Source organism: Hibiscus syriacus, unplaced genomic scaffold (assembly GCF_006381635.1).
Source record: "Hibiscus syriacus cultivar Baekdansim isolate YM2019G1 unplaced genomic scaffold, ASM638163v2 tig00111840_pilon, whole genome shotgun sequence".
In the NCBI taxonomy this organism is placed as follows: Eukaryota; Viridiplantae; Streptophyta; class Magnoliopsida; order Malvales; family Malvaceae; genus Hibiscus; species Hibiscus syriacus.
The window spans coordinates 311626-325548 of NW_024063195.1; the positions used below are offsets into that span (position 1 = coordinate 311626).

The window sequence follows — 13923 nt, forward strand, 5'->3', positions numbered from 1 at the left end:
CAGGAACTCTTCTGTACTCAAAGATGAGGTATGGGGGATGTATGAGGGTTTGAAAATTGCTTGGAATCAAGGCTTTTGAGCGTTTGGTTGTGCAAACGGAATGGGGCGATGTTCATGGAATGCTCTTCCCTCCTTCTACAACTAGTCCTTTTGCCAACATGACAGTGGATTTTATAGCCAAGATGACCCCTTCCTTTGACAGATCATTGACTGTTATTTCGTCCTTTTTCCCACCACTTTCTCGTATTTTAGACGGATATTAATAGCTCTTCTTACCTGTGTATGGTCCTAAAACATTGACTTTCTTTTCTATTAGAAAAATGGGCAAATTAAGTAGATTGATGGTGTAAGAAATTAGGAATTGTATCCCACATCAAATTCTTTCCTAACAACAAAGCTCTTCTTGGAAGTATTAATCTAAAAAAAATTGGGGATATTAGATAACTCTTCTAATAACACAAGAGTAGGTCGGCTAATAGGAGTCTTCTCGACATGTCAATAAAATACATAAACGAAGTAAAATGAGTTGGAATAGTTGTCATCTTCTATTTAATACCCTAATCGAATTAATTAATTAATAAATCAAACATCGATGTTTATAAAAAAAATGATGATCAATGCAATTCACTAAACATCAAACATTTCACTAGAAATAATTAAATAATACTATGCATGCATACCTTATTAGCATGTATCCACAAATCTAACTTATCCCCGAATTTTGCATCCTTAATGTCATAAACATTTTTTAGGTGAAACAATTATTTATTGTTTTAAAAATAATTATGATTTTAATTTTGGAAAAAATTGGTTATTTTGAATTAAATTGGGTAGAGTCGCCATCGACCTTTGGGTTAGGTAGGTTGAATACCTAAAAACGTCTTTTAAAAAAACAATTTTAAGAAAAATCATTTTAAGACAAAAAGCTAGTCTACGTCACCAAAGATTCGATTAAATGTATTCAGAAGTCGGTTACGCGTGGGGAAAGATTAGTATCCCCACAGCGCCCAAATTTTGGTACCTAAACGATTATATATTGTTTAAATATTGGGAATTATAAACTCAAAAATATTTAAATTATTACCCTTTCATTCATTTGACTTTATTAAAAAAATGTGAATTTTCGAATAATTGATGCAATTTTCGTATGAACAATCTTTGGGAATGCACTTCCTTTGCATTTATGAGACTTTCCCATAGATTCTCCCACAAACGATATTATTTCGCAATTTTCATAAAGATAAGATAAAATAAAATGAAACAAAATAAAAGTGAAAAACAGTGAAAAATACTCGAAATAAATAAATGTGGAACATAGAAAATTATCGAATATAAAACAAGCATTTATAAGACAAATCCTTGAAAAGACACTTTCCCTTGTATTTGAGAGATGTCTTCGTAGATTTCCCTCATAATGGAATCTTCCATTTTTACATATAATTACAAAATATGTAAAATATTCATACATAAAGGACTAAAATATAGATAATTAAACATTAAAACCCAAAATACAAGCAAAATAAGCACATATGATTATTTCAAGGACCAAAATGACAATTAACCAAGTTTGAATAGTTGAAATAGCTAAAATAGAAATTTAAGGGACTAAACAATAATAACAAAAAACTTAAAAGACTCAAATAACAAAAACAGACATTTAAATGATTAAAATAATAAAAACAAAATATAAAATGGCTAAACATTAATTACCAATAAATTAGAGCCAAAATCACAAAATAATAAGCAGTACATGTATTAGAAATGAAAATAACCCATAAACAATATTTATAGACTAAAATACCATACACTAAAAATATGGAGGATCAAACAATAATTAAACCAACTACCAAACAATGACAAATATCATTGCCAAATTCGAATATTAAGAAAAAGATATAAAATACATTAAATTAATGACTAAAATGAAATATCAAGAAAAGTCTTTTTCATAATTATAAATAAACTAAATTAAAATAATCTAGGCTCAAATGTAAACACAATAGTATTTAAAAACAATAAATGACGAAATTAGAATAAAGATAAAATAAGAGCCCAAAGTAAAAATTCCATTAATGACCGATAACATATATTACAAATATAAAGGGACCTAAACTGTTATTATACCATTTATTTAAAACGTGCGGTCCCTTCTTTGACAAAACGGTGTCGTGCCATATATGGTATATAATCATCATTACAGGGTTTTTAAGAACCCAAAATTATTTTGTTTCTCTTGGCCGAAATAAAAGAGAGAGAAGGGGAAAAAATCTCTCACATCTCTCAACGGGGAGGGAATGACCGCCGCAGCTGGTGGCGCTGATGGCGGCCAATAGTGGTCAGATAATGTGAACTAACCTCAAAACCTCCTTCTCGCCCTCCTAAACCCGAAAACCAAACCCTCTTCTCCTAAATCGAAACCTTTAGTGCTAGATCTAAAAAAACTAGGGATTACCTACGAAAGTCGGAGGCTTTGGCTTGAGGCGCTCACGGTGGTGATGGTTCGAAAGGTGAAAACTTTTGATTATCTTTTTTTTACTTTGTTTTCTTTTTTTTTTAATTTTTCTACTGAATCCCCTCGGTTTCTTATTCTTCCCATTTGTTTCATTTTTCTCGTCGAATCCCTCCTTTATGGATGCTTCCCCTTTTTTCTTTTTCATCGAAACCTCCTTTTTCATTTTCAATTGGATTAGGTATTAATGAAGTATGCGAAACCCTAAAATTTTGGGTTTAGGAAAGATTTATTTTATCTTTGTTGATGATTTGTTGGTTGGGTGTATTTATGCAGATTTTGGTGATGGGTCGGCGGCTTGGTGGCTTGGCGTCGATCTGGAGAAGCTGAAGAATCGGTGGTGGCGTGGCTATTGGCTGTTGATTTTCAGGGTTTAAAACCCTAACCTTTAAGCGATCTGGACCGTTGGATGAGTCCAGATACAAGGGCTGAAACGAGGTGGCGACTAGATGAAGAAACCTTAATTGTTTTAGGGTTATCAAGGGGCTAGTTCGGGTCCTTTCTTTGGGCCTGGTTTGGGTCAAGTATTGGGTTGGGTCTAGTCGAGTTCGGGTTAGCAACTGGATCATGTAATTGGGTCTTGGGTTGAGCTTGTAATGGACTGTTGGGTTATCTTATTGTAATGGGCTCTTATTATATTGGGACCTGTAAAAGAAAATATAATTAATAATAATAAAATAATAATATAATATAATTAATAATATTTTTGAAGACCCAGACAAAAATGGGTGTCTACAGTTGTCCCTCTTTACACATTCTTGTGTTAACAAGAATAGGGCAAAGAGAAATAAGACCACAAGTTTTTGTCCAATTTTTAGTTTAAAATTTGATGTGTTTGGTGGGGAGACAACACTGCTCATACATTATGAAGAGTTCGGGGCGTCAAATGGTGACACGACTCCTACGTGATGAGGAGTTATGGTCGGTAGATGAAACTGCTCATACTATGATGAATTTTGGCCATCTAAGGGAGATAACATTGCTCATACTATGATAAGTCTTGGTTATCTAAGATTGAGACGGCTCCTACGTGATGAGTAGATCTAGTCGAGTGATGACACGGTTCCTACGTGATAAGGACGGCAGGCTATCTAAGGGTGATAACACAGTTTCTACGTAATGAGGACAATTGGTTATCTGGGTTAACACAGCTCCTACATAATGAGGAGATTTGGTCAGGTGATGACACAGTTCCTACGTGATGAGGATGGTAGGCCATATGGGTGATAACATGGTTCCTACATGATAAAGACTGTTGGTTATCTGAATTGACACAGCTCCTACATAATGAAGAGATCTGGTCAGGTGATGACACTGTTCATCTGTTCATGAGTCTTGGCCATCTAAGGGTGATAACACGGTTCCTACGTGATGAGGATGGCTGGTTATCTGAGTTGACACAACTCCTATATAATGAGGAGATCTGGTCAGGTGATGACACTGCTCATCTGTTCATGAGTCTTGGCCATCTAAGGAATTTTGATTTCAAAAGAAACCGACTCAGAGATGATCCTTCAAAAGAAGCTGTCTCAAAAGAGACAAATATTTTTTCCAAAGAAACAAACTCAAAGATTTTTTTGTCTCAAATGAGACAAAATTTGTTTTGAAAGAAAATTGTCTCAAGTGAGACAACATTTTGTTTCGAGAGAAACAACATCAAAGGATACTGATAGATTGTTTGTTCCTGCTGGTGGAGGAAATGCCTTCAGAAGATCTGATAATTCACATCAGGATGTTAAATACCCATAGATTCCCCAACATTTGATTTTTAATCTCAAAAGGTGCTTCAACATTTTATGTTGAATCTTCAAAGATGCCCCATTGTTCCCCATCTATTGCTTCAGCACTGATTTTAAGCATGAGCTTTGTGTCTGAGAGCCACATATCATTTACCAAGATCCACTCTAGAGAGATTCTCTTATTTCAAAAGTGTTTATCTTCTTCTTTTATTTTCAAAATCTTAAAATATTAATTAGAAGAGTTTTGAAAAATGTTTAATCAAAGATTTTGAAAATATTGTCCATTTCTAGGTTTTACAATTGAGACAAATCATAAAACTAGAGTTCATTGGATATCAAAGAATTAATTACACTGTTAATCCTTCAATAAATTATATCTATTTGATAAGTGTCAAGATCAAAGCTATCTTTGGGAAATGGTTAAGTAAAGAAAGGATAAAATGTCTCATTTTGTTGTTTTTTGTCAATGGTTTGACATTCTTATTTCTTTGATGTTCACTAATATGATGGGGTAGCTTATATGCTCCTCTACTGGAAGTATTCTCTGATTTCCAGCTCTCATGGCCACACTCGAATTGTGTGATGCCTTATCAAGGAATTTGTATATTCGAGCCGCCTTTTCAGGTTTTCAACTCGAATCATCCTTTGGTTTCAAGACATTATTCATAATTTATGTCTTGAACCCCCTTTGTTATTTTTCTCTATCATACATTAAAGATTTTAGAAAACCTTTTACAAATAAAGATTAATCCTTATGTGCGGGATATAATCTGAAGATAGTCTCTTCTGTTTAGAAATCCATGTATGATTAGAAGGGACTTTTAAGGCACGTAATGTAGCCATGGTTCATGGTTATGAAAGAAAATGATAGCATGCCCAAACAAGTGTTTAAGGGTAATTAAACCAAGGATCAATTCCTTCTGATGCTTTTAATCATGTCTTGCTCAATTTGAATTTGCTCGTATGTGTTTCTCTTGATGCCCTATAGATTCTCCATGATCTTCGAGTGAAGTGGTTCTAGAATGATTGTGTTTGATCAATCTTTCCTATTTTCTCTTCATTTTGATTTGATCTTTGCACTTGGCAATTAGTTCACCTTTTGGTATCTCCTCTGATTTGATATCTTCACTCATGTGAGCAGATTTCCTCCACCTTGCCCCCCAGTGTGGATGGTGATCCTTGGTTAGGGTTGAATAAGAAGAAAAAAATACTATAGGCTCAAAAGAACACAAGGAATATATTTTCTCCTGTTGTGAAGGGATAAAGAAAGAAATTCGTTCATCATTTCATATACAGAAGTCCTCACAGAAGAGGTATCCCAGAGGATAGATTTTCAAGATTAATTTTTATTCATGAAAAAAATGTAATTATTGCATGATAGAATTATTTTGAATTAATTCTATTTTCTACTTCTTGCTCCCATCAAATTTTGTCCCAAAAATTGGCTCCCTTTGGTCCAGCTTCGATCTTGAGCTTCAGAGAGATATTCGTTGAATTCCAAGTTATGCTTCCAAATAACTTATCTTGTTTGAAAATGTTTTTCTTCCTTTGGATTTTCAAAATTTTGAAAAATATCAAAAGAGTTTTGAAAAAAATATTGTCTCCTTCTAAGTTTCACAATTGAAACAAATCATAAACAGGAGTTCATTGAATATCAAAAGAATCAACTGCTCTTTTAATATTTGATAGCTACAAATCTTTGACAAATATCAAGATCGAAAGGTTGGTTTAGAGGTTGGCTACCTAAACTCTAGGATTTGTTTCATTGATTCGTCTTCTTTTTTATGACATGTTCCTGCTAGTTTGGCATTTTAATTGGAGGCGGACAAAATGTCGCAACCAAAATAGTCAATTGCTAGACTCATTAGAACACTTTTGTTTCAGTTCTCTAAAATTTTCTATTTGTTCAAGCTCCGTAGACTCCTCTAGTCAAGGTAGTACATAAATATCGATCTAAAAATGAGATTTCTGAGTGCTCGTGTGAAGTTGACTATAATAGGTGTTCCTCAACTCCCTTAGTCCATATTCACCTAAACTCCTTATTTAGTAAATTTGATTTAATTTGCCATTATCTGGCTAGCTGAATCTTATCCATAAAGTCGGGGCGTTTAACCAATTACTCTAGAGGGACATCTCAAGCTTTATTGTATATATATTTTATAATTGTCTTTATCAGGCTAGCTGAAGGATTCATGTCTTCACAAAGTCTTTGACTTGACAATCACAATGGAGCATACACCGAATTGCCGAGTACCCAATTAATTTCATGGTTTGAATGTAACCTATTTATAAAGCAGAGCTTTCGAGTTTCCTCTATAACCAATTTCTTTAGCATAATAGCTCAGCTTTATTCTATATATATATTATATTTTTGTTATGCGGATTCTATTTCTTAAGCTCACTGAGGAGAACTTGTTATAGCCCATGTGTTTATTGAAGGCCAGAAAATCTCATCGTTAGAGTTCAATTCCCAAGCAACTGGCCTAAACTAGATTCACTTACTCGACCATTCCATCTGAGAAGATCATGATCGTCATTGAACATCATTAACAAAAGTAGAACCAAGTAGCTTTGTAATCTCATATGTCAGTTGCCCATTTTGTCTGCTCCTGACATATACCTGAATGTCATTCCCTTAATTGACTCTTCATGTGAAGAGAAAACTAGCCTGGTCCCTGCAAGAGAAGGGTATATATTTTGGTGTATCTCTGGAGTAGGATCAAGTGGTCCTTATTTTGCAGGGTTCAATATTGTCATTTGTCAAAGATTTATAACCTAAATTATTAAAAAGCTTTTAATAAAAATGATATTCAAAGAATTTCAAGATTGAAATTTTTTATTTGCTCATTTCCTCAAAAGGAAGCATTTTATTGAAAATATTTGAACGTCAAGTGACTTACAAACATTCACGCATAGATAGAAAAACAAGTTCAAACAAGATGATATGCATGAGAATGCAACAAAAACTTCCTGATGGATGCCCCAACTGACTCCCGATCAGAATGCCCTATTACACTTTGAACATTAATTCCCCTGAATCGATCAGATCTTGGACCTTGCACTTCAATGTCCCATAGTTCTCAATGATGTGCCCTGAGCTCCCAATAGGATAGTTACATATGGCATTAATATCATGGCCTTCAGGATATGGGGCTTCTCTTATTTTGGATTGAACTGGAGTCACAAGGTTCTAGCGTTGAGAGCTATTCCTCATATGTCATCGGAATTGGATTGATAAGAGATGCTCCACGTTGTTTATTCTAGTAAGAATGTTCATGTTCAAGTGAACATCTTGTACTCTATGTCTTCAGGTTTTATTAGTATAACAATGTCAATTTTGCTTATAAGAAGACAATGATGTGACTTTATTAACTCAAAGAAAGGTATGGGTATGACTCTTTGTGTATCGAAAAGATAAATGCAATGTTTCAAGGTTTCAAAGAGTGGGAATGCCAAAATTTGGTCTTTTAGTATTGACCATGAAATATTCTGGGTAAAGAATCGAGAGATTTTATTTTGGTTTTGGATGACATAAGAAATATTTAATCTTGCCATATGTCAAAAATCTATAATTCTTACAGAATTACAAGAATCCTTAATTCATTCGATATTTGAAGAACTAAAGATTAAAATTTGTTCAATTATTCACCTTAGAAGGTAGCATAAATTCAGTTGTTTAAAAGATTAAACAAATATAAAAGACATAATAAAAACGTGTTCAAACAAAACAATGCTCTCAATGCAATGTGGTATATGTCATGCCCTTATCCTTTTTCAATTGTCCATGCCCCTAAATCCATCAGGTTATGGATCTTGCGCTTCAGTTCCTTACAATTCTCAGAGGACTGTCTGGAGCTTCCTATATAGTAATTGTACACGAGATTAACATCGTAGCCCTCAGGATATGGGGACTTTTTTCTCAGATCATTCTGGAAGGCTCAGTCCTACAACCAGTTGAACAAGCTCCAACTGTACTAATTTCATCTTCTTGCTTCCATGTGGTATCACGTGGTTAGGACCACTTCATTGAATCCTCCACAAATTAATTACATGTTTTTATAAATGATGTATGCAAAAATTCTTGAATGAATGCAATGCAGAATGCAAATGCAAATGCAAAAGCAAAAGGTATAGACTTCCAAAAGTAACCATTCTTAGAAAGAGTTTCATTCCTCTAAAAGAACTTTCATCTTTACAAGAGAGATCAATCTATGAATGTGGTTTGGCCTTTTTATTTAGCTCCATGATGTCAGTTATGATCCAAACAACTTTTTTTTTTCTAGAAATGACTCCAAATCCAAACGGTGAGTAGTTGAGTGCAGTATTTGAATCGTCTTACCTCCAATCTATGGAAATCATTTAAGGATCAGAAAGCATCTACCAAGATAGCCAGTGCAGGACTTATACCTTTCTCCAATTTGTCCCAGAAATCTGTAACAGTAGCCTCAACGTGTAGCAAAGTCTTTGAGAATATCACTAGACCATGCATAGCCAGAGCAAAGGTGTCTAATCCTTTATCTTCATCTATGTGCTCTAGTATCACCTTCTTGAGGCAATGCCATAGAAAACACTCCCTTTCTCCCATTTGTTGGATGTGTTCTACTATCAGTAATCTTTACAAGTTTGATTTTCAAGGATTGAACTTTCAGAAGTCTGACATGAATTCTATCCACTTGGAGGTTTTCGAAGATAAATAGAGCAGCATACTCTTCTATTATTAGTGTCAAATATTATCTTTTGAAAGTGAAGTAGTTGTATGTGAACTAACCTCAAAACCTCCCTTTCACCCTCCTAAACCTGAAAACCAAACCCTCATCTCCTAAATCAAAACCCTTAGTGCTAGATCTAAAACAAATAGAGATTACCTACGAAAGTCGGAGGCTTTGGCTTGAGGCGCTCACGGTGGTGATGGTTCGAAAGGTGAAAACTTTCGATTGTCTTTTTTTTTTACTTTGTTTTCTGTTTTTTTAGTTTTCCACCGAATCCCGTCGGTTTCTTCCCCTTTTGTTTCATTTTTCTCGTCAAATCCCCCTTTATGGTTGCTTCCCCTTTTTCCTTTTCGGTTGGATTAGGTGTTAATGGAGTAGGTGAAACCCTGAAATTTTGAGTTTGGGTAAGATTTGTTTTGACTTTGTTGATGATTTTTTGGTTGGGTATATTTGTGCAGATTTCGGCGATGGCTCGACGGCTTGGTAGCTCGGCGTCGATCTGGAGAAGCTGAAGAGTCGGTGGTGGCGCGGTTGTTAGTTGTTGATTTTTAGGGTTTAACCCCCTAATCTTTGAACGATCTGGACCGTTGGATGGGTCCAAATCCAAGGGCTGAAACGAGGTGGCGGTTGGATGAAAAAACCGTAATTATTTTAAAGTTGTCAAGGGGATGGTTCGGATCCTTTCTTTTGGCCTGGTTCGGGTCAAGTACTGGGTTGGATCTAGTCGGATTTGGGTTAGGAACTAGATCTTGTAAATGGGTCTTGGGTTGAGCTTGTAATGGACTGCTGGGTTGTCTTGTTGTAATGGGCTCTGGGGCCTGTAAAAGAAAATATAATTAATAATAATAATAATAATAATAATATAATTAATAATATTTTTCAAGACCCAAACAAAAACGGGTGTATACACTTAAACTTGATTATTAGGAATTATGGATACTACTATGCTGTTATCTTTTTTAATTTCATTAATGTATTAAAAGATTGTCACATATTTTTAATGGGATAAGACAATTTTTAGCTCTTAAACATGGAGAATTCTTCTTCTTCTCTCTCTCTTTTTTTTCCCCTAATTTGGTCTATTTTTTCATAATAATCTTTTAATTACATGATATTTTTGTTAATTATTTTGACAATGTGATATTTTATCTTAAACTATTATATCATTAAAATAAAAAATATAAATTTAAAATGCTACATCATCAAAAGGGAAAAATAAAAAAAATCAGAGATTAAAAAGTGAAAAGCTATATGCAGCGATAAAATTAGGACAATAATATCAAATTTAAAGGCAAAAAATTAATTTATCCTATTTTAATTTTTAAAATAAATAGCATGCTACTCCCTTTTTTTTCAAGTCTCAAAATCTCACTATTATCATATAAGTTGAAATGAAATTTATTTATTTTCCACTGAAAATATTTAAATTTAGTGTTTTTTTTTACAAAAAAAAAGATTTTACAAAAGGTGAAAAGACATTTAAATTTAAAGTCAATTAAAGGACCACTAGAATTATTTGAAGCATAAATTTTATCTGCACTTTATTTCGTGGTCCAGTTGTTCTCTGTCATACATACCTAATAATGATTCTAAACAATGGCGTGTTAATATTGAATTATATTTGGTTCAGCATTAACTAAACTGTTTGAATCAGAGCCATTTTTGAAATAAATGGAATTTAAATTAAATAAATTTTAGCTTCTTTAAATTATAAAATTATAAGTGGTAAAAATATAAATCGGTTTTCATCAAAATGAAAATAAAAATTATTTTAAAAATTATAAATATAAAAATTATAATTCAATTTCGACCCTTATTATTTTAACTTAACCCCTGCTACATAAATGATCAATTAAAGCCAAGTGGGTGTCTCAATCCAAAGCTCATTTTCTTGGAGGCTCACAAAATCTAAAAGGAATAGCATCTTTGAATTCCGAAGGATTTAAGACCTTTGAAAACAAGTTGTTTGGGTAAATTACATGTTTAGTACTTAAATTAGTGTTTTTGTTCTATTTTGATATCTAGACTTTATTTTTTCCAAAATCATATCTAATGTTTAGTTTAGATTTTATTTTGATACATCGTCATTAAACACTTAAGAGTTATGTTGATGTGTCACCATGAGTTAATGCCACATCAGCAATTTTGTTAATTTTTTAACAACAAAATACCAAATTGAAATCTAAACTAAACGTTAGATATGATTTTTTAAAAAATAAAGTTTAAGTACCAAAATGGAATAAAGTAATAGTTTAAATACTAAACATGTAGTTTACCCTTTTTTTTATTGCCACTGGAAGCAAGTTGGCTTATCCTTTTAGGTTATACATCAAAGTTGTTGGACTTTGAAAACACAATATACACTGAAATGAAAAAGCCCAATTGGATGACCCAAATTGCTTTTCTTCAACCAAATCCCTACAAATTGACTGGGTCAGGCCTAACTCAAGATCCAACCAATTTTTGAACGGTTGGATCTCAACTCCATAGATGATCTAGTTAAGTAAATTTTTAATAGTTTAGAGTGATTATAAAATAGTATATGTTCAGAATTTTTTTAGTTACAAACAATATGTATACACAATGTAGATACAACTGTTCGAATCTGAACTTCTAGAAATAACAACACTTTTTTTAATCACCGAAATCCCTTAATAGGTTGATTTTAGTTTAGTGATCTTACTTTAACGAGTTTGTTATTTTTTCAATAAATTTATTTTATTTATACTATCAAAAAATTAACATCAAACTACAATGTTTAATGATCTTTGCTTAACCGGAGGGAATAGGAATAAACAAGGACGAAAATAAATATGTGGGAAGGTCTAATGGAAATTGAAATCCCTTGTAGTTTAAATATTATTCAAATTAAACTTTAATCTCTTTAAACATTTTAAATTTAAATGCTGCTTAAATCCCTAAACTATTTGGTCTTCTAACGTCCTATTCTAGTTTCATCCCTGGAAATGAAAACAAACATTCGAATCATACATTATTAATATTTGTTTAACATGAAATTAATCTTGTCATAAATAAATTTGTCCATAGCTTTAGTTGGACTTGCTTAGAGTATTAATATCTTCCTGTGGAACTCCATAGAGAAGATCTTATTCTCAATAATTAAAACATATATAGAAGATATTGTTTGAGCTCAAATAATTGATAAAATTAGGTAACAATCACTCACAAAAATGAGCAAGAATACAAGCATGGTCTTAACAGAAAAGCTTTCCATCCCTAGTAAGAAAAGGGAATTGACTTTGATGATACAACAAAAATAGCTTTTACCAACGTTAAAATACAAGCTAGGTCCTAAAAGAAAAAACATTTTCAGCTCAAAACCATTCATTCACTTTGGGATATTTTTCCGAATTGACACTTAAAAGACTCGGTTTTTTTTTTCTGTTGGTGATAGTCTAAGATTATTACAAGGTAGTATTTGTTCAGAATATTTCATAATCATTGACAATGCACGTAACCTAGAGACGTAACTGCTCTCAAACCCAGAACCTATAAAGAGAACAATACTTCCTTTAATTACTAAAACTACTTGATAGGTTCAACAGGAGTCAGCTTTGTTGCTGACCATATGAGCTTGATGAATGTGATAGAATAAGAACAAGCTAGGCTGTTCTTATGAACGTGCCTATGTTTTGTTTTTTTCTTGCATTTCTAGGGCACATGCCCTCCTCTCCCATTCAAAAAAAGAAGAGGGTACGATTCAATCTATTTGCTTTATATGGAGAAACTTAAGAGACAATGTTAAATAAATAAGGACCAAAAGATGTGGTGGCGCTTAAACTTTATATAATTGCGTTTTAATCCAGTACTAAGTGCATGGCTCACAAATTTTCCGATCATAACAGCCAGCAGAGTAGACCACAGTGGTAAAAATTTCCACTTATGAGCTGATGTATGTGGGTCTGTCATCTTAATACAAACTTATCTCATTACCATTCAGATTAAACTTCCAAATTTAGGAAATATTCCATCGATTTCTGCCTTTACTGTCAGAAGATAAGGTTGCTAATTGTTTGGTGCAGGCATCAATGAATTATCATCATGATTCATCCCCCCTTATACAGGTTTTAATCATCATGGAAAAATTCAAACACTTTTTTCATAAGGTGCCAATGGGGTTTGAAGCAGATTTACAGAAAACAAAGGGTTTATTCATATATAGGTCTTGCACTTCAATAGAACACATAAACCTAACATTAAGCATCATTAATTCCTTCACTAAGAACATACATAATACAAATTAAAACCTTCCAATTATATAGACTTTAGAAATAAAACTTAACAAAACTATATATATGAATATATAGTTATGTTCTATTGGAAGAATTATGAGGTGAAGAGCACTCAGAGACTACCTCGGTTTCAATTTCCTTCCTATGGAAATTCCTATGGCAGCCACAGGCGGCACAAGTGAGGGCACCGCTGGTTCCTTCGTCTCCGCTGGCCATGAATTCCCGGCAACCGTCTACGACATAACCTCCGACGCTGGCGGCGTGATTCCTTTGGCACTCCCCATATCTCACACTCCTTATTGTGGTGGTGCTTCTTGCTGGCTCCTTCCTTCTCACTACAACTTGTCGCTTCCTCATTGTCTGCTCCTTAATGTGAGCAAAACCCTCAAACATATAGAAAGAGAGGCAATAGTTTTAGTGTTGGATAAGGTTATTGCCAATGCCAAGCCCTAACCCTAAGGTATACATGAAAAACTTTCTTATGGGCATAATATATAATAACATTCACCATGTATTATTATTTTCAATTTTTTACTTCTCATAAATGTTTTTCCCCTTACCGGTAATAGAAGTTATTACTATTAAGCTCTGGCAAAACCCTAAAATGATGATAAAAGCTTTTAATTTGTTTCAAAACCAGTGATTGGTCTTAAATGGAATGAACAGCTTAGCTTTAGCTGCTTTAAACCGAAATTAGAATGGTGTGGCCCCCT

The 13923-nt window shown here is 33.3% G+C and overlaps 1 protein-coding gene across 1 annotated transcript; it reads right to left on the bottom strand.

The window, feature by feature from the left end:
* Positions 1-13149: 13149 nt before the first annotated feature.
* On the bottom strand, positions 13150-13683 carry LOC120171958 (mini zinc finger protein 2-like). The gene has a single exon (XM_039179551.1). It carries the CDS (start codon positions 13601-13603, stop codon positions 13286-13288), a length of 318 nt encoding a protein of 105 aa, XP_039035482.1. The 5' UTR covers positions 13604-13683; the 3' UTR covers positions 13150-13285.
* Between the last annotated feature and the right edge of the window lie 240 nt (positions 13684-13923).

What these genes read in the sequence shown, in the direction of transcription:
- LOC120171958 (XM_039179551.1), bottom strand. Translation starts at nt 13,603, where the DNA reads ATGTTTGAGGGTTTTGCTCACATTAAGGAGCAGACAATGAGGAAGCGA.